The sequence below is a fragment of the Phocoena sinus genome, chromosome 8 (assembly GCF_008692025.1).
Source record: "Phocoena sinus isolate mPhoSin1 chromosome 8, mPhoSin1.pri, whole genome shotgun sequence".
NCBI classification, from domain to species: domain Eukaryota; kingdom Metazoa; phylum Chordata; class Mammalia; order Artiodactyla; family Phocoenidae; genus Phocoena; species Phocoena sinus.
The window spans coordinates 86,663,452-86,687,571 of record NC_045770.1 but is presented as its reverse complement, the minus strand read 5'-3'; the positions used below and the strand labels follow the sequence as shown (position 1 = coordinate 86,687,571).

Here is a 24,120-nt window from a genome sequence, read left to right as displayed (position 1 = left end):
CTGTAGGTCTGAACGCAAATGAAAGCTATACTGCAGTTCCCATCAATACTTTAGCATGTAGCCAAAACAAACAAACAAACAAACAAAATTAGTCAATTAACAGAGAAATTTTGCGGGGCATTTATTAGTCAACCAAAAGGGTTGACTAGAATGGACTGTAGCCAATATTTGGGGAAATTCTCACTTTTTCCCTTTAGGATGCAACCCTAGGAAAGGAGATGGAAAGCCTCCACCTCTTCGCAGTGGTTACTGTAGATGTCTCTTTACTAGAAAGGGGTTTCCGATATTTTGAATGAGATTCATGCTATCTTTCAGAATGACCATTTATCTTTGCATCCTATGAGTATCTATCCCAAAAACAGTTCCATTGATGGAGATTTTTGTTAGCTCTCCCTATGCTATTTTATTTTCTCATGAAAAGTCAAGAACTTTTTTTATCACTTCAGTCATTTTAGAACATCTTTCAGAGTCAAAGTTTTGTTCTGTCATTGAGAAAGACCTAGCCCCCTTCTCCAGCTCCCATATTAGCCTCCTCCTGGGCTACATTAATTCTATAGAATAGAAAGAAGAAATCTGCTTATTAGTACTAAGAAGTCAAACATATAGATCTCAGGGTCATGAAAAACATTTGTGAAACCAGCATGAACTTTAGACTTTGACAATATCCCCGAGGTTAATGAAAATTACTGAAGACTGCCAAGAAAACATAAGAAATGAGATAATAATAACTCATTACCAGCCATTATTGTTGTGGTGTGAAGATGAATCTTGGTTGCTGACGGCTGAAACCACCAAGAAAACCAATCCTGAGCTTCTTGCCTCTTGGTTGCTGTTTTGGAAGTTGTACCACTAGTGCTCATCAAAGCTGTTGTAACCATAATTGAATTGATTGTTGAAAGGTTAATTATCAGTGCCTAAGAAATAGCATTGTATGTGCTTTCATTCTTTTACCACTCAAGAGTCATCTATACATGATACAGATGGCGGAAAGAAAGAGAAAAAGCACAGAAGTTCCATTTCTTTCCAAGGCCCAAACCAGGGTTCATAGAATGTCAGAGATGGAAGGATCTTAAACAGCATCTGGTTCGTGCTCCTCAACTTGAAGATGAAAAAGCTGTGCTGGACAGACCTTGACTTGTCTGAAGTTAGGGTGATTAAACAAGAGAGAAGTCTTGAGGAGAGCATGAGAGCTGTCTTTGAATTTTGAAAGGCTATAACATAAACAAGGGATTAAAGTTTTGTTTGTGTTCCTAAAAGGTCAAACTAGGACCTGTGGTGAGAATTTCAGGGAGATCAATATTCTTCCAGATGTTAGATTTTAAAAGGTAATAATCTGAACTCTCCAACAATGACAGTATTATACAGAAAGTATTATAACCCCCACCATCAGAAAGAGCACTTAGCAGGAAAATTGTGTCAAAGATTAAACGATTGGAAATGTTGATGGAACGAGACTGTTTAAGATCCTCTCCACATCTGAGAGTCTTTGATGCTAAAGGATGATAAGTCCTCGCGCATCATCTTCTACACATTCTATCTTGGTCAACCAATATCATCCTCCAAGAATTTAGGGTATGACACTTCTGCCAGCAGTCCCACACACATAGCCCCAGAAACCCCTGATACGTGGAAGAAGGACACATGAGGTGGAAGCCTGAAAGAGATGCCATTCCACTTCAGTTGGCATCCAAATTCCCTAGCAGCCTTGCCCATGGTCGCTTTTATATCAACACTAGATTTTGCAAAGCAGAACAGAACATTTTGAGACCCAGTTTTTGAAAATAGGATAATCAATCAGTAAAGACAAACGAAGATGAAGTGACCCAATGATCTCACTAACAAGACCAGAAGCAAGACTCTTGACTTGAAAACTTCCAAAGACTGCCATTTCTGCAACCATGATGTGCATCAGAAGAACAGTAGAGAATAGTAGACAAAAAACTGAAAAAAGTTCGAGCAGAGAGGCTGAAACCATCGTTAAATCGCCAAGTACAAAAGTAAAGTGAATTAGATTTCTTTTTTCCAGTTATCAAGAAAGCCCAGAAGTGTCACAAGATGAAGTACTGACAAGACCTTTTCCTTCACAGTGTTTGTACTATGAAGATGAACATAGTCAACATTTTAAAAATACCATTTTTTAAATTCTGCAGTCAGTCTCTCTCTCTCTCTCTCTCTCTCTCTCTCTCTCTCTCTTTCTCTCCAGCATTATCTTAATCAGTATGATATGCAATCATAACATAACATCAGTACTATTTTCCTCACAGGAGTATTTGTGAAAATAAAAAATACAGTTTATTCAATGTATTATAAGCTAAGCAAATGTAAAGGACCATTTTTATAACTCTTTTCCTGCATAAAAAATGCTTAATTATTTTGAAATATGGCCATATCCTCCATCAACGAAAGTTAGTAAGTAAAGGTATGCTTGTAATATCCCATTGTTACAGACTTTGAATCTTTTTTCCGCAAAAGCTCTCAAACTCTCAAAAACACTTTATAGTGATTTAGAATTAACAGTCATACATCCAGGGAGCTTTTTAGAGGCCTAGATTTTGATATAAAGCAACAGGTCACTTCCCACACTTTATAGTTGAGGTATCAGATGTCCAAACAATTGTTCAGGGCCTATACTTTCCATCTGTAAATCAGTATTTTCCTCTATTATTATTACTGGCTGTGATAATTAGATCAGTGGAAAGTAGGAGTATGCATTTTCTAATAGACTTCTTTCAAGAGGACATGTTCTGAATTAATCTCTTAATTGAAGCTCTGAAGGAAAAATAATTCTGATTCTACGTGCATGTTGCCAAAGGAAAACAAGTAGGACATTGGGCAGAATCCAGTCATGTCCGCAGATCTGTGGGCCTCTCTGTTAAATGAAATGGTACCAAGATCCTGTCCTAAGGATGGTGACAGAACATCAGTAGGAAACTTCAGCATGATAATGGTGTCCCTTCCGTTAACATTGAAAGGCTTGGCATTTAGGACAACAGATAAGCAAAAGACGTTAACAGTTTACCTGCCACTGCTGTTGTTGTCGTCTGATCCTGAGTCTTAGGCTGTGAATTACCAAATGGGGGCCATATCCAATTATTTTGCTCCTGAGCTGCTGCATGGCTGTTTGAGGGCACCGTTGAAGTAACTGGATCAATTATGAAAATATCATTTTGTGAGGTCTTTCTAGAAAACCTTTACTCTCAGTCCTGTCTATATAAAATGTATGCATGTACTATAGAGTGAAGATTAGAGAAGAGTGAGGCCTGATTTTATCTTTCCAGTCTCCTAAAGTCTCTTAGAATCTTAGGACAACATCAGAAATGCAAATTCTGTATGGATAACCACAGAGTGCTACCCATTCTTCAAACGGAGACCCCTGAATACAGGCTCAGAACAAACCCAAGTAGCAACTGAATAACCCGTGATGGAAAAGAGATTTTATAGCTACCTGATTGGGTGACCCAGCCATGAACCGGATCATTCATTTATTTTCGGAATATCTTTAGAGGTGCTTGCTTGTATCTTTTGGATCTGTCTATCATTTTACCCAGGAAGCTTGTGATGACAACTGGCATTTCAAAGTTCCACCCACACTCATTAATCTCAAGTCAAGCTTTATACTTGAGCAGGAACTTTGCAAAGGGTGTGTATTCAAAGTGTTGAAATCAGATAAAGCTTTGTCAAGTATCCATCTAACACTTTCTGTCACTTTTAATTCTAATTCAGAATGTGTTTCCAGAAAAGAAACACAACTGCCCAAGTTAGAGAAATTCTGGACTCTATGCAAATTAGAGAAAGGATAATCGGTGCTATTTTGCAATTTGAAATCTCCCACTTGACTCTCAAGCTAGACTTGAGTCGAGAATGTTTCCCTGTAGAAGAATGGCAAAGATCATCAGGATAAACATCTAAACCAGGTGAGATTTTTAAAAACCATTTTGAGTCATATGCGCCCTTGAAAATCTGATATAAGTTATTGCTTCTCTCCTCGAAAAACAGATCCTACACATACGTATTCTCAAAGTTTTGCATATTTTTGGTGGCTCTTAAATAGCTTATGGCCTATCATTGAACCTACTGAATGTCCATGAACTCCAGGTTAAAAGCTTTGACTCTATACACACTCAATGTCAACTACCTACACAACATGCTCTATGCTTCAAAGGACACATTTACACAGAATAGACTAGAGAGATTGGGACCAATTTCACCACTGATGCCCCCAGATAAACCTGGGCATCCACTTGGAAAATCTGCAGATTTTCCACTTTCCCCCACTTTCTTACCTCAGTAACTTTATTAAAGATGCAGAACTCTGGACACCCTCACCCTATAGTACATCAGATAGAGACCAACAGGAAGCAAACATACAAAAGCAAGACAGAAATAGGCATTATTTCTGTCTTCCTAAAAAGAGGTGTATGAGATTTGGGGAAAATGAAAAAAGCTACTGCCAAGACAGCAGAGTTTTCAATTTTCCCCACCCAAGTAAATCATGCCAGACCAAAAGATAATAATAATGATAAAAATTTTAAATATATATATTTATATATATAAACACACACACATATATATTTTTCTTTTACACCCAGAAGACAAGGAACTAGAGAGTTCCAAGGCAGGAGTCTGCTTCCTGAATTAGTTTAAGTTTTTGGATTCCAAAGAATTCCTGATCACCAATAGAAAAAAGGCTTATGACATGCCTCCAGGAAAGCACTTCCAAAAACAACATTTATAATAGAAAGCCTGCTGGAAGTCAAAACCTAGCCAGATGGTCGTTCTCACTGGCTCTCCCTATTGCCACCCACTAAGGACCCTTAAGGATGGAATCAGCCACACAAGCCAAGATTCTCTTCTCTGTGCTCAGCCAGCCCTCCTCTTGACTTCTGCCCTCCTGTACGCATTAGAGGGGATTTGCAATCACTCCCTCCTGGTAAGTCCCAACTCTGAGTCCAACACTCATGAGGTTTTGGGATTCTCCTCACTGGGCTTAGAAACTATGGTCTATTCATGAACCAGCGCTAACTTGTTTGAGTACACCATACGCTACGTTCAAGTTTCTACCTGATTCTTTTCTTTGACACCTTTCTTCCCATGAGCTGATTTATTTGGCACTGCCGTAATGGGTTCTATAGCACTTCCATGACTCTCAAGTTGGCTCTGGACTCACTCTGCTGAGCATACAAGTCTCTCTCTTCCTAAACTACTGAAACTTAACTAAGTGCTCTGGAAAGAGGAAAACACAATTCTTTTCTCAACCCAAATCCTGAACTATTTGTATTTAAGTAAACATACTTTTAACTAAATCATTTCCTTGATTTCTGAACAGCCTATAGGCTCCATGAAGGTAGGTCCAACTCTGAGGGCCTAGTAGCTAGAGCAATGTCTTGCACAGAGAAGACCTCAAATACCAGTTGAATGAATGACTAGGTTACTAATCCTTACTTCTCCTCAATATTATTTTCTAATGGTGTTTACCAATAGGTCCCAGGCATTAGAATAGCTTGGTATGTAGTAGGTCTTCAAAATATGTTTGCTGACTAAGGCAGGAGAGGCGCGGTCCTTTAAAAGATGTGCTATGAATGTTTATAAAGTGTCCTCATTGCATTTTTTAAAGGACATGTGAAATACTATTTCTCTATAGGCTGTCAGCAGCTTGAATGTTAATTTCATCTGGTTCCCACAAGATATCTTTTGTCACTATTTTCTTCTTTGGTGGGAAATGGTACTTTAGGATAGACCCGATCTGCTTCCTGCTGAGACCACTAGTTGTTGCGTTTGCCAACATCTGACAAAATTGCATGTCCTGATGATAAACCCCTTCAATGTGGCTACTTTACAAAGGCAGGGAACTCAAGAAGCAGCAAGTAACTAGCAGCCCACCTGCCTGGTTTGCAGAAGCTTCTCTCAAGAAGGGTTGTCCATGGAATTACAGACAATACAGTGACACAATCTTTGGAGAGCTAATAATCTCGGAAATCATGGGAAGTTTGAAAATATGTGCTTTTTGAAATGTTTCAAAGAATCTGAGGATCACAACCCAACCCTATTTGTATCACCCTTCTCAGCAAGATGCTAACAGAAATTTAAGACACTGTTGAGAAAGTAACCTTACATTAAAACCTAAGTGTCCATCGACAGATGAATGGATAAAGAAGATGTGGCACCTATATACAATGGAATATTAGCCAGCCATAAAAAGGAATGAAATTGAGTTAGTTGTAGAGAGGTGGATGGACCTAGAGACTGTCATACAGAGTGAAGTAAGTCAGAAAGAGAAAGACAAATACCGTATGCTAACACATATATATGGAATCTAAAAAAAAAAAAAAAAAATGGTTCTGAAGAACCTAGGGGCAGGACAGGAATAAAGATGCAGATGTAGAGAATGGACTTGAGGACACGGGGAGGGGGAAGGGTAAGCTGAGACGAAGTGAGAGAGTGGCATGGACATATATACACTACCAAACGTAAAACAGATAGCTAGTGGGAAGCAGCCGCATAGCACAGGGAGATCGGCTCGGTGCTTTGTGACCACCTAGAGGGGTGGGATAGGGAGGGTGGGAGGGAGACACAAGAGGGAGGGGATATGGGGATATATGTATATGTATAGCTGATTCACTTTGTTGTAAAGCAGAAACTAACACACCATTGTGAAGCAATTATACTCCAATAAAGATGTTAAAAAAAAAAAAATCCTAGTGCTCTGGTGATTTCCCTGGCTTCTGGGTGATGAGGAATAGAAAAGGGCCCTGTCTGGAGCATTTGCAAACCAGTAAATTTCTGCCACACTCTTTGAAGACCCAAGTTCCACCCCTCAAGAGCCGGAGCCAGGAAAAGAGAAAATCCACACCATAGTAGGAAAGCTGCTGAAGAAGCAGCTGCCCTATTTGAGCGTGAATAATCCTCCACAGGAGGGACGCAGCCCATCTGGGAAACAAACAAACCATAGGGGAAAAGCAAAGAAGGAAGCAGAGAAGGAGACAAGGGGAAAATGTAAACACCTTCCAATGAAAGTGAAGCCCCAGGGCCAAAAACCCAAAGAAATCTAACGCAGTGTTTACATATTTGCACTCTAGCTGTCCCAAAGTAATGATACCCACATAACCCAGCAAGAATTAAGAACCTTCCCCTACCAGCTGGGATAGCATACTTTTAAGCAGATTACTTTGATCAGATAACTCCTTTCAGGTATGCTTCCTTAGACCAAAAACAAAGGAATTGCTTAGCAAATCATGGGTGGTGGATATGACTAATTATTACTCAATTAATAATATGAATATAAATCAGGTTAAAACCTAAAAATATAAAATTAAACTGAGAAAAGTAGCAGATGAAATGGCATGCATATGCTATGATCACAACTTTATGAAAACAACCTTATCCACAGATGGATAAGAACAAGAAGGAAACATGCAAAAATGAAAAGAGCTTCTGCATCAGGCTTGAATTGTCACCATATCTCTGGGACAAGAGAACAAGGGAAGTTCTTCCGAAAAACTTCCAATATGGTACTTCTTGTAGACGAAAAAAAAGAAAGGTAGGCAGTAGCAGTCAATGCATACGGTGCACTGGTGCACTGACAACCACAGCAGCCCGCCTCCCCAGATGATGTCACCACCTTCTAGAGACGGAGGCAATCAACAGGTGAGTGGGGATCGCTCAGGAAGAGCAGAGACGTTTTTTGCAAACGAATCGCTATCGGAAAGCACAGTGATTCATTCTCCTTACTGGTAGCTGGGGTAGTCTCTGGGTTGCTGGGGACCCAGGGACTATCTTGGTCCGGGGTCGGGTACACAGTTGGAAGATGGGTGTGGAAGATGTTGTAGCCCCCTGAAGTGCTTCTCTCACTGGAGGATCCACTGCTCATGTCCTCCTCGGGAGTGGTGCTGGGGTTGATGTCATCGGGGTTAGTTCTGTATTCCCCTTTCTTGGTGTACCGGGTGCCATCACGGTTAACAATAGCTGGGAGACAGAGAAGGCACTTTCAGAGCTGGACAGCTGACGTTTTCCGACTGCAGGAAAACTGTGGCTTATCTTAGAAGACTTCAAAGCTATTTTTCTTTTTTATGAAGCAAACCAACACCTAACTACCTCTCTAGTTGGGGGGATAGAGTGACCGATGCACTAAGAAAGTGAACTCTCCCTGCCCACCCACACACCCTGGAAATGCGGTGGGGGGAAAAGGGTGTGTTTGGGAGTCCCCAGGTTGGAATCCCAGCTTCGTGTGGCTCTAGACAAGGTAGGTAACCCTCTGAGCTTCAGTTTCATCATTTGTAAAATAGGGATGATACTAGCTTCTGCTATGAGCACTATATGATATGTTGTATGGAAAGTGCTTGGCGTAGTGTTCAAGACAGAGTTGGTGCTCAATAAGTGATAATTCTCCTGCCTGGTCCCCACCCTCCCTTCTCAAGTGCATGTGATATTTGTTGCTATTAATTCCACCTATTTCGAGAAAGGATTTGAAATAGGAGACAAAGAAGTGATCGGTCTCAGCAGGGAGTATACAAGCATAACTCATTTATTTGTGCTTCAATTTATAGCTTCACAGATACTGTGTTTTACACCTTGAAGGCTTGTGGAAACTCTGCGTTGTTAGATAATGGTTAGCATTTTTTAGCAATAAAATATTTTTAATTAAGGCATGTTTTTTTAAAACATAATGCTATTACACACTTGGACTACAGTATAGTATAAATGTAATTTCTCTATGTGCTGGGAAACCAAAACAATTTATTGCAATATTCACTTTATTGCGGTGGTCTGAAACCTAACCCGCAATACCTCTGAGGTATGCCTATAAATTTAAAAATCCACAAAGAATTAAATTTTCTTTCTAAGCGGCAAATGTCAGTTTAAATGAACTTCCAGTCCTGGCTAAGAAATCAGCATGCTTAAATATCGACAGAGCCTCTGCCATCTTCTGTGAAATTCAACCTAAAATGAAGAAGCACAGATGTATACAAAGGTCAAAGTCTTTGGTTTAAACAAGAAGATGACTAGAATGACAGGAGGAGAAAGAGCAAGGAGGACTTCTTTCATCGTTCTCCTCTAAATGTGTTTGTTGCCTTCAAGCGTGGGTCACTCACTTCACAAGTGTGCATTTAGCGGAAATGATTTTCTGCTGTATGGCACTGGTAGGACTAAAGAGTCTGTCTGTCTGCCTATCTAGATTGCCCAAGTAGAACTATTAAAAAAACATAAATTTGAAAACATTCCAAAGTCTCAATCACCCTAATTATCTCTGCAGATAAAGCTCTGACGAGAAAATATGACTAAACTTGAACAGGTCTAGACTTTGAGAGAGATCTGTGGGGACCAAGGAAATGGGGCATTTATTGAGCATCTACTATGGGCCAGGCGTGCATCAGACACATTATCTTTCTTAATTTTCATGACAAATTTCATATGTTGTTTCATTACTCGGATGAGAAAACTGAGGCTCAGATCACCCGGGTGGTAAAGAACTAGGATTTCAAACCAGGCCTGATGTAGACAGCACACCTCACAGTGCGGGCCTCCCCTTCCTTTTCCAAGGTATAGGCCAGGGGCAATCTCTTTCCTAACTGTGGGGGGCTGGAACTGTGTGGTCCAGGGCGATTCTGGTCCCCCTGCCACCATCATCACTGTCCCCATGCACACGGAGGGGTCTGGCTCTTAGGAGGCAGAGATCCAGCCTCCTCATCACTGTGATACTTCTCAAAAAATGAGGCTCAGAGTCGATCAGGTCAAGGTTAACAGGTTGACCTATTTGAAAATTCTGGCTGAAATATTCCGTTTTCCACAGTGCCAGCTGCCTACTTCTGAGGATAATCAAGATGGTTTTAGGTCGACATGTTGTAAATCATGCTGAAACGCATATCAGGAAGTTTGTATCCTTTGTTATCATTTTTCAATACTCCAGTTAAATCAAACAGAAAATTTGGGGGGCCAGAATGTCCCTACCCCTGACACTTATCAATCCCTGTCTCTGAGAGAGAGAACATAGCTCAGACTCAGAGCCTTCAGCAGCTAGAATTTAAGAACATCATTGAATTCTTCTTACATTTACATTTATTTTTAAGGTTACATTTTATTTATAGCCAGAGATGTTGGCTTTCCATTTGCAGTTTTTTAAAATGTATTTTAAGTAGAAAAGAATGGGTCAATTAAATGAAAAATATCAAGTAAAAGATAGTTCTGTGTCCACAGAGATGCCAAAAAAATGTGAAAGTAGTTTTCAGACGACTGATGTTTGAGGAACAATGTATTGGGGTAAACCAGAGAGCAGTCTTAAGTCATCGAAGGAAAAGGGGAAGGGATGGTAAATCACAGCCACTGTCCCTAACCTTAGGGAAATAAGTGCTATTTTATAAAACATAGAAAATGCACCTCATCCTTTCTCCAAGAATAGGACAACTCAATCAAGGTTAAAAGAGATACGTACTTATGGTAATTGGTCCTTCAAAGGCATTGGGCAGGTCTGTGACTGATGTGCAGTCTTCTTCAGGTGGAGCTATGAAGTAGAAAAGAAAAAAAAGGCATGAGAACTTGAAAAAAATAGGAGCCTAATTGATGTCCATTTCTACTAGTTAGGATGGTATTTTATTATAACTTATCCCAAATCATTCTCTTTTTCTGAAACTTAAGTTTCCTAGGAACTTCTCTGACCTTGGTGACGAATTTCCCACTTTTATTTTGCTGCACACATTTTTGGAAGCTTACTTGTTCCCCTCCCCATGCCAACAAATTCATTCATTAACAAATGTACATGTTCTATATCAAGCACTGTGGAAAGCTGGGGATACAACGGTAATACGATAGACATGGTCCTTCTCTAATGAGGTATACATTAGAAGTTATTTTTAATTTATTATTATAAAATTAATATGGGAGTAACTGTAAAACTGTTAAAATAAAGAAATGTATGAACTATAATGAGGAAATCACGTGTAATCCTAATAATTTACAGAAATGATGGAAAAACACAGCCGACAAATGCAATCAAATGCCTGTCAACACGAACAGCATGAGAATCTGAAGATTAAAATAATCAACAAAGAATTTACTTAGTAGAAATATTTTTTAAAAAACTAATCTTTCATCTTTTAATTAATGTATAAATTAATTTATTTAACAAATCTCCTAAATGCCTACCGTATATAGACTGCTTCTCCCCATATAGTTTCTGAGGTTGTCCGCCTTTGGTCCGGGTGCCCAGAGTAGTATTTCCTGAGGCTTCTGTTTTGGCTTATCTCATCACAGGCGCCTCTGACTTCTTTTTCTTTTGTCCTCCATTTACCTTCTACTTCCCCCCCTTCTTCAGGGATAAAATTTCTGACTGTATGTTGGGCCTGCCTGATCACCCACAAATGTTACAAGAGCAGCCCTTTGAGAAGCACAGTCTAAAGCTCTCTGAAAGCAGACCCTGAAAGTTCCACCCTGCCTGCCATCCCATGAGTCCTAAAGGAAGCCTGTAGAATGCTTTAACCAGTGGTTCCATTCCTGCCCAAATGCTCTATTCCATAACTGGACCTTGTGTTGAGCTCTAAAAACTCAGAGAGTTTTAAACTGGCTTTGCTGTTACAGGAAGATTGGATTCATTTGTGTATTACAGCTTTTATACTCTGTGTGTGTGTGTGTGTGTGTATGTGTCTGTGTGTATGTATGTGTGCGTGTGCGCTTTAATGTAAAATGGAAACTTATTTGTTAGGTTGGTTTTTTCCAGAGTTGCTTCTTGGCAAAGAGGAAAGAACAAAGAGATGGATGGATGGATGGGTGGATGGATGGATGCATGGATGCATGGATGGATGGGTGGATAAATGGGTGGATGGATGGATGGATGGGTGGGTGGATGGATGGATAAATGGGTGGATGGATGGATGGTTGGATGGGTAGATGGATGGATGGATGGATGGATGGTTGGGTGGGTGTATGGATGGATGGATGGGTGGGTGGGTGTATGCATGGATGGAAGGATGGGTGGGTGGGTGGGTGGGTGGGTGGATGGATGAATGGATGGATGGATGGATGGGTGGATGGATGGATGAATGGATGGATGGATGGATGGGTGGGTGGATGGATGGATAGATAGATGGACGGATGGATGGGTGGGTGGGTGGATGGATAGATAGATGGACGGATGGATGGGTGGATGGATGGATGGATGGACAGGTGGGTGGATGGGTGCATGCATGCATGGATGGATGGATGGACAAATGGTTGGATGGATGGATGGATGGATGGATGGGCAGGTGGATGGATGGATAAATGGATGGATGGATAGAGGGAGGCAGGCAGGCAGACTGCTATCACAAGGAAGTCTGTTATCACAAGTATTTTAAGTGTCCTGCCATAAATTGCTGGGTACCTATGACACTGGACAAAAACACAAGTTAAATGAAACAGGGTTTGATTGCTTCCCAGTTTCTAGGAGCATCTTTTCCCACAGATAAAGGGGATGCCCTTTACCTGCCTATTCTTTGGCCTCATAGTGAAACTAACTGGGAGCTTTATATATTCAACTGCAGAAGAGCAGGTTTTAGAAATAGCTGTTCTTGCAAGCGTTGATCAAAAGATTTCTCCGAAGAGAGACTCTTCAAAGAGAAAGTCACCTCCTTGGTAAGGCCATTCCTCACCATCCAATCTAAACCAGCCTCTCACCACTCTCCCACATCCATCACCATTGCATATTTGTTCTCATTTCTTCTTCAGGTTTACTGCTAGCTAAAACTATCTTTACTTGATGGCTGTTCATGTCACATCTCACATTCCCTACCCTCTGCCACCCACCCACCTCCACAGAAATATGGAAACCCCACAAGATGAGTAGTAACTTCATCTTTCTCGGCTAGAACAATTTATTTGTGATGGGGACAGAGAAGCACTCAAATATTTGTTGAATGAATGAAAATAAAAAACACACCAATATAATTTCCCAACAGTCCATTCTTCCAGTAAACATACCTAAGATATTAATCCCCAAAATGGTCTGCAAATACAAACAGGTCAAGAAACATCCAGATGAACCCTGAATGACAATGCCATAAGAAATAATTAAAGGAAGTTTCAGATCTATCGGTTCTTTTACTCATTTTAAGCATTTACTCAACACATATGACAGATCCCATTATAAACAAGGAGAAAAAAGATAAACATTTCTGTGTCTGCTTTTGAGGAATTCACAGGTCATGGGAGACAATAATAATACTTCTTTAGATTTTTACAGTTTTCAAAAAATTTTCCCAATGATTCCCTCACTTGAAATTCAGGGCAAATAGCCAACCTGGGAGATCTTGCAGAGTATCTACACAGTCTGTTCTGGGGACACCACCAGAAACTGTCCTGACCTATGAGATGTTTCTGAGATTATTATATTGTGCAGACCCAGAAACAGGCCTTGGATTATGGCTTCTTAGTGGCAGGGATGGAATAACCTCCCCCAACTTCAAACACAATTGCAGGTAACAGCAGTACACTGGGGATTTCCAGGAGTAAAGTTGTAACAGAACGAAGCATGATGTCAAAAACACTAAGACAGTTTTGCAAATGGTGAGAGCATTGGTTCGAATGGAGTCCCTTCATGCTCCAATTCACCCTAACTTTTATAAAGAACATCAAGTCTGGCAAACATACTAAGATGGATGCTGACCCAAATGCGCGGTTAATGCATTCACGCTCCCATGTCAGATACAGGGCGTCATTGGACAGCCTTTCACTGTGTTTAATGAGCATCGCACTGCTGGGAGAATCAAGCCTGGTGAGGTTTCCCTGAACCAAAGGATTTGTTAGAAAGACTCTGAGATGAGCTTCCTGATAGGCTGCATCTCAGAAACCTTGCACCCACCACACCAAAATGGCCAAGAGAAATGTTAGTTATTCAGTCTAGCCAATCACTCAGTGACATAGAAAGACAGCTTCCTCAATGCCCAATACAGACTTGTTGAATAAATGAGTGAATGAATGAACAGATGAATGTAGAATCTTCCCCTAAAATCCTCCTTGAAAAGAGAACGAGGTATTTTACTGAAAGCAAACTTCAAAAATGACCTAATTCAGGTCAGTTCTCTGTGTTAACACAGAAGTCATCAAGCTTGTGCTGGGCCTGACCCCTGAGAAAAGAGGCAATAAAAATTATGAAGCCTTATTTTCATTTGTAAACCGTAGGCCGTGTTTTACAAAAACACTGCTGAAATTGTAAGCTTATGGAAAGTATCTGCTAAGATGGAGCTGGCTTTGGTCCCTGTAGCCAACTTGTGTCGGGATCACATCACCAAGTCCTGACCACTTGCTCGTAGGTCTCAGGCTAAGATAGATTCAAAGGTATTTCCAATGGAATCCTTGGCATAGAGCACAAGGTTATCAAGAGCTGTCTCTCACTCAACACTCCCATCATCATTCAACTCTAACCCAAGACATTTAGAATGTATTTATCCTTAGATAAACATTCTTCCCCAGCTCCTTTATTTTTCATCTCATGACTTCAACAAGATTAAATCCCAAGACAAGAAATATGCCCTCTGGTTCCTTCTAACTCCACCCTGCCCCACACACTACTGAATGCATGTCATTGATCAATAAATACTCTTTTTAAAACATATAGAAAATTGATAAAAGCGCTCTAACCATATTGAGTAAATTTAGATACGAGAAAAGGAAAACCATCGCTTTGAACTTTACTACTTCGCTACAGCTGCTTTGCCGCGCACTACCCCTCGGACATCTCAAGCTTTTTAACAGAACTAACCTCCCCAAAGAAGAGGAAAGTTCATCGGTACCGTTCACTCCCTTCTTTGAAAATGGGCCCAACCCTATGGGCAAAAAGGACAGGGAGAAAAGTCTCAGTAGTAACTGGCCTAGACAGCTTCAACTCCAGGTGATAAAACAGTGGGAGCTTCTACCTTTTTGAATGAAGGTTCTTTCCAGCAAGGGATACCGACTTGTAAAACAGGCGAGACAATGTGCATATACTACAACATAACTTATTGCATACATTCACCCGAAAAGATTCAGTGGGAGAAGCAACAGGCAGAGGCTGGAGAGTATGCGGCCTTGAATTTGCCCTTCCCACGTGACCAACCCCTTCACCTAAAGCACGAAGCCTTCCCGAAGCCTTCCTCCGACCTCTGACATTAAGCTAACCTAGTTAGACCACGTGTTGCTCTGTGTCTCTTTCCTACTGAATAACTGCATGTGGTTTTTCTCATCATGTTATTAGAATAGACTTTCTGGTATAGGTATGGGGACTGGATAGCGATCACGTATTGTTTAGCCTCAGTTGGACTCTCCTCCTTGGGTCAAACTCCATTTGTGTTCTTTGCTTATGTAACAGGGAAGAGTAAACACTCTGTAGTTTTCCTCGTTTTAAGTGCCCCTCCATCGGTTCAGTGACCTGTATAAATTTGACATAATTTACTGGCCTCATGCACTCCATTTCAACTAACCAGCCCTGGTATTTTCTCTTTCTCCTAAGCGCTAGAATTCCCTTCTGAATTCCCACTCTCATCCCTGCTGCTCACACAACAGTGGATGGGTGGGGAAGCCAAAAGCTACTGATGTAATCTCACAATTTCTTTGATGCCCCTATTTAAGCTTAAAAATCCATGTAGATTTTATATTCTACTATCATATGTAATATCTGTGTTTGATTTATAAAAACAATGTCTTAAGTCATCATGTAATAATATCTATCTCATATAGGTAATATCTCAAGTCATCTTCCAGCTAATTTAACATCCCCTTCCTACCTTTAAGGAAACTGACATGTCAACAAGATGTACCACATTTGCCTTGTGACTCCGTCTTCCCCTTCACACACTCTTAAACCTTCAGGGGGGAACAGAAGGCCCCATTTGAGGAGTAAGACATTTGATGGCTGGCATTCAAAAATTTGACATTGCTGGGTTTGACTCTCTTCAAAAGACCCTGAAGATCTACGGTGCACAGAATTTCAAGACGTTGCTAGGGCCTGAATTAGACTTGTAAGCACGAGTCTCCAGGCTGGCGGTTGGAAGCAAGTCCCTTACACAGGGAGGGGGGCCTGGCCAGCAGCCCAGCACGCATATCCTAACTTGGCTTTCTTATTCTCTAGCTGTTGGGTTTTCAGTTGTTGGGTAAGGACTCAAGAAGGTCAAAGGCCTACTGTATATCCTCCCAGCCTTCTCTCCAGCCCCAACATGTAACAAACACCTCCAAGCGAAGCCATTTGGCTTATGCCCCAATGCTACCATTAGATTCGATTCATGTCACTCCCTTATTCAAAACCCTGCCATAACTTCCCATCACGCTGAGAATAAAGTCCAAACTCTCTACCATAGCTTACAAAGCCCTATGCGACCTGGCACCTGCCTACCTCTCTGACTTCATTCCCTAGCTTTCTCCCCTCTGATCACCGGGTTTTATCCACCATGGCCTCCCTGCTACTCTCAGCACAGGCCATGATGCTCCCACAGGCCTGGCTTTGCACTGCTATCCACGGTGCCATGGCTTCCCTCCCTCACTTCGCTCAGGGCTCTCCCTATACCCAGCTCCTCAGAGGTACTTTCCCTGACTATCTTCTCAGGAAAACAAAGCATCCCCAGCACTCTGCAGCTCCTTGCTCTGCTTTCTTTTTTGTAACGCTTGTTACGCTCTGACTTTATGTTACGTTATTTAATATGTATTTGTTTACTGTCGGCCTTTCCAACTTAGTAGGTAAGCACCCTGGAGACAGGAATCCTTCTTCTCCTGGAGAGATACTCAGTGAACATCTGTTATGTGAATGGAGGCTACACGAATCCCCACTTAAGCCAAGATTGTCAACCATGTTGCCAAAGACTGGCAGGCCAAAGGCAACCCAGAACACAAAGCCAATCCACTTGGAACCAACCTGAAGCATTGAAGCAATACGTGTCATACTGGGAGGTATTGGATGTAAGGATGTACACTCCCGTGTTGTTTGCAGCACAGATGGAATTGGGGTGGATCCGGGGGATCACCACGTGCCCATCTATGAACCCGTACCTGCAAAAGAAACACCAGAGGTCATCCACCCGCAAGGCTATAAGCAGGGGTTTCATAACATCCCATCGAATGACATTTCATGCAGCGCAATACTTCCTTCAGTTCACCCCAGGGATGCTACAAGGTTTCGACAACTGAGTTATGGGAAAGCCAAAAATAACAGCAGAGGGACAGTGAAAGGGACCAGCAAGGCTGATGAAGACAAAGTGATTTTTTTGGAGCTCTATAAAAAGTGTTTGAAAAAATCGATTCATGAAAGAAAAAAAAATTAGTTTCAAATAAAATCTATGGTCAGCGGTCAGGCCAGTCTGAAGAAGCAGACGGACGCCCGAGTCACAGAATGACCCCTTGACGATGTGAGACCCACTCTGGCCCGCCATTACCTTCCTATTTGCCAGAAAATACAGAAAATGACTGCCTCGCATCAGACAGAACTAGGTGGCTCTTCGTTTCAGTCCACGAACGGCAAACCTGCCTTATTTCCCAACCCCTCCTCTTCTTTCCTGGCCTCACCTCTTCCTGTGATTCCCTCACTCCAGACCTCATTGTTCTAAACACAAAGCCTTGTTTATATGCCAGATACAATGCATCTTGTCCCATGAGCATCTCAGGCATAATTCCATTGCCAGTGGAAGTAAATCGACCGTCATTAAAATGGGAGTCAGAGTGATTAAGTAGATAGCAGTGCCTCATTAGCTCAGGAATTTTCCAGAAGCAGCAGAGAAGTGCTTAAGCCCCTTTGCCCCACCATGGTGTTTCTGGGAGAGGTTTGGAGCCGGTGGCTCTTTCAGATACAACATACAGCACCCAGCCTCTTCGATCAGCATCGTGGTGGCTGAATACTTACCGCACGATTTCTCTCCAATATAAATTGCCTCAGAAAATGAGATGTGGGCTGAGAAAATACCATTTACAAGGGAAGAGGCAGAGGCAAGGGAAGAGCAGAGAGGGAGAAGCTAAAGCCAACAGGTTTTTGAAAATGCAGTGCTGGCTAAAATGCACAGCCCAAATCCTTTTAATCTTTCCTGCCAGGGGTGACAGTACATACTGCATCACCCTGCAAGACCTATGGGAATGGTTGTGAGTCTGAAATTTCTAAGCACATCGAAATCATTATGTCTAAGTTGCAAAAGCTGACATGACTAATTCCTCATCTGAATGGCCAGACTGGTTTCTCCAAAGACTTCTGAGCTTGGTGCGGGGAGCGGCCGCAATTAAATGTTAGTAAGTTTCCACGTATCTGAGAATTGCTACTAATCAGGGTGGGGCAGACAGAAGAGAGGAGATGCTAAGGTTCTTCCATCACCCGTGAGACTCTCACATCTGTCCTGTGGCAGGTATCTGATTCATAGCTACCTGCGTGAAATTATGGAAATAAGTTTTGCAACACTTAAAACCAGCCATGGGTAGAATGATAGCTGTCTTTGGCACAGTTTTTCTTCGTTTTTTTAAAATAATAACACTCCTTGGTGAGCCTCATGCCCACCCCATTCCCATCACATTCTGCTAGCCTGTATCACACCGACATTCTGGAATTTAACTTATTCCTGAGTTTTTATCACATCGTGTCGACCGCTGGTTTTATGTGTCATCCCGTCTATAAGTTGGAGATATTAAAATTTATATATGTGTATACTTCATGAGTAGGTTGTTGTTCCCAGGGAGGAAAGAAATACTCAGCAAATCCATCCATGCACCAGACTTTCATCTCCCTTTTGCTCTCAGTCCTTAGGGAGGGCGGGGTCATTGAATCTTGCCCTGGCCTCGGAAGCTGGTCCGGTATCCGATCTCCTCCCCATGAAAGTGATGTGGCCCAGGGTGGGCTGCAACTAAGCCTCAGCTGCTTCCTCTCCAAAGTGGGGTCATATAACCGACCCCTGGTGCAGTCTGAGGATTAAGAGAGGGATATGGGCAGGTGGGCTGGGGTCACCCAGCATCTAAGGGCTGCATGATTGGCCAGTGGGTACAGTAAGAACGTCCCCTGTTTTCAACATATGAGAACTTTTCTCATATTTAGCAAGTTTGCCTTGTCTGCATTTCACAATCAAAATTCAGCTTACTAAATCCACTTTCTTAGGCCACTGACCTAGTCAGGGCCATATTTAAACAATTAGCCTTAGGAATAGAATAAGTGGACCTGCTAATTAGCTTTCCTTCATTGCAGCCTACAGCTCGGGTTCAGAAGCTACCAGAGCTATCTGCTCCTTTTATATTCTCCCAAGACCCTGCTCTGAGCACACACAGATGCCTGCACACATCTGCTCTTTGTGTTCGAGCAGTGCTGCTCATTAGGACTTTCTGCAAAACAGAAATGTTCTATAACCTACGTTGCCCGATGAAGTAGCCACTAGTCATTTGTGGCTAATCGAGCACTTGAAACGCAGCTAGTGCCAATGAAGAGCTAAAGTTTTGATTTTATTTAATTTTAATTAAGCGTAAATAGCCATCTGTGGCTGGTGGCTACCATATTAGTGCACCTGTGAAGATGTGCTTTTTCCTCAACAGCAGAAGTATCTCAGTTCCCACCCATACTATGGGTGCCTTACTCTGTAACCAAGGACAGGGGATAGACGTATTTAACTTACATTTAATGGTTTCCATAAAGAGTTCTGCAGCTTGGCTTTTTAAAAAGCAGCCTGTGTTTGCGTGTTGAAGAGAAAAGGGAACCACGTTACCTAACGCTATCACGTTGCAAAAGTGCAGAGGGGTAGCTGCGGGCTGGGGTGGAAACTTCAGAAAGCAGTTGTCCAGATTCCCCAGAGCTTTTCTAGAGAAAACAAACCAAACCGAAACACTTCACCACGGTGGTCACCGCTGCTCGCTCTTAATGTGCACCACCTTCCACAGGGCCATGAGAAATTCAGAAAAATAAGGGCTATGCCTGCTGTGAATATCCTGGAGCAGCTATCCTGGGCCTGAGGACAGCTCCCTGAGCACTGTGGAGGTAGGAGGCCTCTCTTGGTCCCTCTCATCGCTTTCCCATCACTTGTAATAATACATCTCAATAATTTTCATGCCCTTTTCTCTCAAATCAGAGCAACAGAGAAGAGAAACAAAATCAAAAGAGAGAGAGTTGTTTGAAAAACCTGCTTTAGCCGAGTCTGCAGGGTGAAGACTCCACCAGGCACAAATTTTTTTCAAGCACTGTTATTTGGTTCCCTCTCTCTTGTGGTTCTGACAAGGATATTGCACGCTTCTTCAAAGCCTGGAGAGCATGCTGTGGAAGCACCTCGGGCAAGTGGCTTCCAACACATGACCCTTAAGGGCCTCCTCTAGGCAACCCCTCCCTCTGTGATTCACAAACGTGTCTTCAGCCGGCCCTCAATTTCAGCTGGTCATACTGGTTCCAGATGGACTTGGCCAGATTAATGGGTGGTGCCAACTCTCCGGGCAAGCAGCCATTCAGCTGTCACAGAGGAGCCTTCCTGGGCCTTAAGCCCCACCCCTTGGACCCAGGCAGCCTACTTTCCCGCAGCAGGTGGGGGCTGGTCCCTTACCTGCAGGTCTCAAACCCTGCGCGCAGGGCTGCCTCCATCTGGGCCATGGTGGGCAGCGTACAATTGAAGGCCTTGCAGAGGTCAGCAGCCTCAGTCTTCGAGATGCTGTAGCGACCATTCTTCTCCACGTGGAATACACCTTTGTATCGGCAGGTTATATTTAGATCTATGGGATGAAAAGAAAAGGTTAGATCCTTCTGCACCAATAATTTGGAAAGGATAAGAAGTCTGCTTTAGAGCAGCCTCATTAAAAAGACAAATAATCTCCCTACTGGCCAGAGCCTTCAACATTCACTGTAGCATTTCAAAGCATCACTACTTCACTCTCAAATCTGAGATAAGAGGCAGAGAGTAGCATCACTTTTACATTCTCTCCACCGACTGCTCTACAACAAAGTTTTTACAAAGCATGTGATTTATTTCTGATTAGGAAAGTAGCACAAACTTGGGGAAAACTTACAAAATTCAGGGAAGTAATGAAGGAAAAGCAAGTCCACCTCTAAGAAGACTACTGCAAACATTTTCAACATTTTGCTATATCTTGTTTCAGTTTGTTTTCTGAATGTGTGTGTTATGTATATACTTGCGTACTTTAAATGGTACTAAATATACAATTTTAGATGTAGGAATCTTTTTTTCCACTTAATGAGTATTTTTCCACAATCACGAGGTACGGCTCCCCAGCTGATAACCTCCAGTGACTTCTAGTCACACCCAGAATAAATTTCCTTATCATGGCTGATAAGACCCACATGACCTGGCTCCTAACCTTTAAGTAGCTCACTCTCTTCCAGGCACAAAGCTTTCCTTCAGTTCCTCTGGACATTCTGAGCCCCTTCCCACCTTAAACATTTAGGTCTGACTTTACCACTTCTTTTTTTTTTTTAAGATTTTGCAAAAACTATATTGATAGGGTATATGTGTGGAAGTCAGTTCTAAGGGGGAGTTAGAACAAGATGGGATAGATGGGATACCAAACAATATTGGACCTAACTTACTGATATGAGTGCATTTTACATGTTTAGGTTTTTAAAAAAATTTTTTATACAATTTTTAAAGGTTACACTCCATTCAGTTATTACAAAATATTGGCTATATTCCCTTGTTGCACAATACATCCCTGTAGCTTATCTTACACCCAGTGGTTTGTACCTCTTACTCCCCTACCTCTATATTGTCCCCCGGCCCCTCCCAACTGTTAACCACTAGTTTGTTCTCGACATCTGTGGGTCTGCTTTTCTGTTATATTCACTAGTTTGTTTTATCTTTTAGGTTCCACATATAAGTGATAGCATACAGTATTTGTCTTTCTCTGACTTATTTCACTTAGCATAATGTCCTCTAAGTCTATCCATGTTGCTGCAAATGGCAAATTTTAGTCCTTTTTATGGCTGAGTAGTATTCCATTGTATATATAGACCACATCTTTTTACCCATTCCTCTGTTGATGGTCATTTCTGTCTAGAATGTACTGTCCTCTGATCATCCCATTTTGTTTTTCAACTTGAAATCACCTCAACTTGGGGTCCTTCCCTGAACATTCTTATCCAACCCTCAGCGTCTCCCTCAACCTACTATGCTCTTGTGTCTTCACAGCAACTTGTCTATTTATTTGTGCATTTGGTTTTTTCTGTCTGCCTTTTCTTTTGATGGAAACTCCAAGAAAGCAAAGGCCTTCTGCCTGTTTACAGCTGTTTCTCTAACACTCACATCAGTGGCAGACAGAGAGCAGATGCTCCATAAATATTTGTTGAATAAATGAACAACTCATTGGAATTTCTTCAAAAACACACTTTGAACATATTGCCAGATAGATCCAAGACCTGTTCTTTACTCGCAAGAGTTAATGCATCCAAAATGAAACCTAACTGCTACCAAGCAGTTTAAAAATGATTTAGTCCTGGGACTTCTGTGAGTTTGCAGACATGAATCTGAAATCTCAATAAGGAGCTGAAAAAAAAAAAAAAATCACCTGGTGTTCCCTGATCCTCTGTAACAATCTCAAAAGACTTCAAAGCCCTTAACTGAAAACTCAGTATTCTTCTGTATGATGCCCAGTTTGCACTTGAGTAAACGCCAACACAGAAAGGTTCTGTCCTTGAAGCTGTCCTGGTGAAGCAGAGCACTTCCTTGAGCCTCAAAGACAGTCAGACATTGACTCTGCCAATGCCAGACACCACTCTGTCAGTCCCAATTCAGACAGAATTGGCTTTAACTCAGAATCTCTCTCTCACGTGGGTGGGTCCACAGGTCATCAGGAAGATTCTGCTTACTTATCAATGAGAAAACTGGGGCTCAGAAAAGTGAGCTGCCCAAGGAAGTGAGAATTGCTGTCCAGAGCCTGTAGTTGCCTTCCTGAATCCCAGCTGCTTTGTTTTACATTTCTGAGCTGATAGCCAGGGCGGAGAAGACTGCAACTGCGGCGTCCCTGGTTACCCAGCAACTTTGGGGTTCCGTGTGGCATCACCTTTCAAAGACCCTGAGAGGTGACTTGTATGTATGTATGTATTATTTACAGGTGGAGAAACCGAAGCTCAGAAAAATGAAATGACTTTGCAAAGTCACCCAGCCATTAAGTGGCAGAGCTGGAATTCCACCTCAGGTCTGTTCAACGCCAAAACCCACGCTCCAATCCACTTTGCTATGTGCCCAAGAATCCTTTCATATCATTAGAGCAAGTTTTCACTCTGGAGGGGAGAGATACACCTAAACAACTGTTACATAATGACAAAGATAGGGTCAGTGTTAATGGGATTGTACAGCCAACAACTGCTTTCTCCTCTCTGAGCAGGAAGCAGCTTCCAATCACTAGAAAACAGAGTCTGATGAATGCAAATCGAGATGATAAGAAAACTGTTAAACTTCTCTACAACCTTTCTCAACTCTGAAAATAGTAAAAGAAGACATAAAAAGTAGAGCTTTTGCAAAGACATAAGCCAATATCAAGTGATTCTCTTTTCTTCGCATCATTAGCATGGAGGTGCTTTTAAAAAACATGAGAACTAGGTGAAATGGAGAAAACGTGTTTTGGGGAGACTAATTCCTTTTTGGCGTGGTGTCCTTTGGAAGCCACTCACACAATACTTGGATGATGAGCCCGGGGGAGCACAGAGGGGGGAATGTACAAGGCCCTTTTGAAACGCTGTTTGTTTTTACTGACATTTTCAGCTTTGGCCTCGGTCGGCCCATCTTTGCCAAAGGAGACTGTCACGCTGGGTGACCGTCCTTCCGGGGGTCCTCTGTGTGTAGCTTACAAAAGAGCAGCAAAGCCTCCCAATCAGTTTCTTGGAGGTGAGGGAGACAGAGGACACTTCAGCAGATGCCAGGAGAGGCAGACCGCCCATCAGCGTGTGGCCAGGTGGCTGCTGTCACTCCTAGGTTAAAAATAAAGTCTGAGGCATGGACGGTGGTTTGGAGCTGAATGGCAGTTTCTGTCTTATTAAAATAAATTAGAGTCTGCCACTTGGCACACAGAATATGCAAATGCGAAAGGAACCGATTTACAGAGACGTTTGAATAAAATCCCTTGAGTTCCACGGGCGGCAGCCAACATCACTTGATAGATGATACACACAGGAATGTGTAAGTGTGTTTCTAGTTGTGCATGTGAGCGTGAATGTGTGATGTGTGCGCTTGAGGTCAG

At 42.0% G+C, this 24,120-nt stretch overlaps 1 protein-coding gene across 23 annotated transcripts in view; it reads right to left on the bottom strand.

Annotated features, from left to right (window-relative positions):
• Positions 1-24,120, bottom strand: part of CD44 (CD44 molecule (Indian blood group)) — an 87,338-nt gene that overhangs the window by 30,957 nt on the left and 32,261 nt on the right. For 15 of the 23 annotated variants that reach the window (XM_032639377.1, XM_032639386.1, XM_032639390.1 and 12 more), the window contains exons 2-7: positions 20,478-20,643; positions 16,847-16,980; positions 10,427-10,495; positions 7,729-7,962; positions 3,020-3,142; positions 737-865 (exon numbers count right to left, since the gene is read on the bottom strand). In XM_032639377.1, coding sequence (XP_032495268.1) covers positions 737-865; positions 3,020-3,142; positions 7,729-7,962; positions 10,427-10,495; positions 16,847-16,980; positions 20,478-20,643 — 855 coding nt within the window. The remainder of the gene's footprint in view (positions 1-736; positions 866-3,019; positions 3,143-7,728; positions 7,963-10,426; positions 10,496-16,846; positions 16,981-20,477; positions 20,644-24,120) is intronic. The other 8 variants (XM_032639401.1, XM_032639393.1, XM_032639399.1 and 5 more) reach the window with 2 other exon arrangements.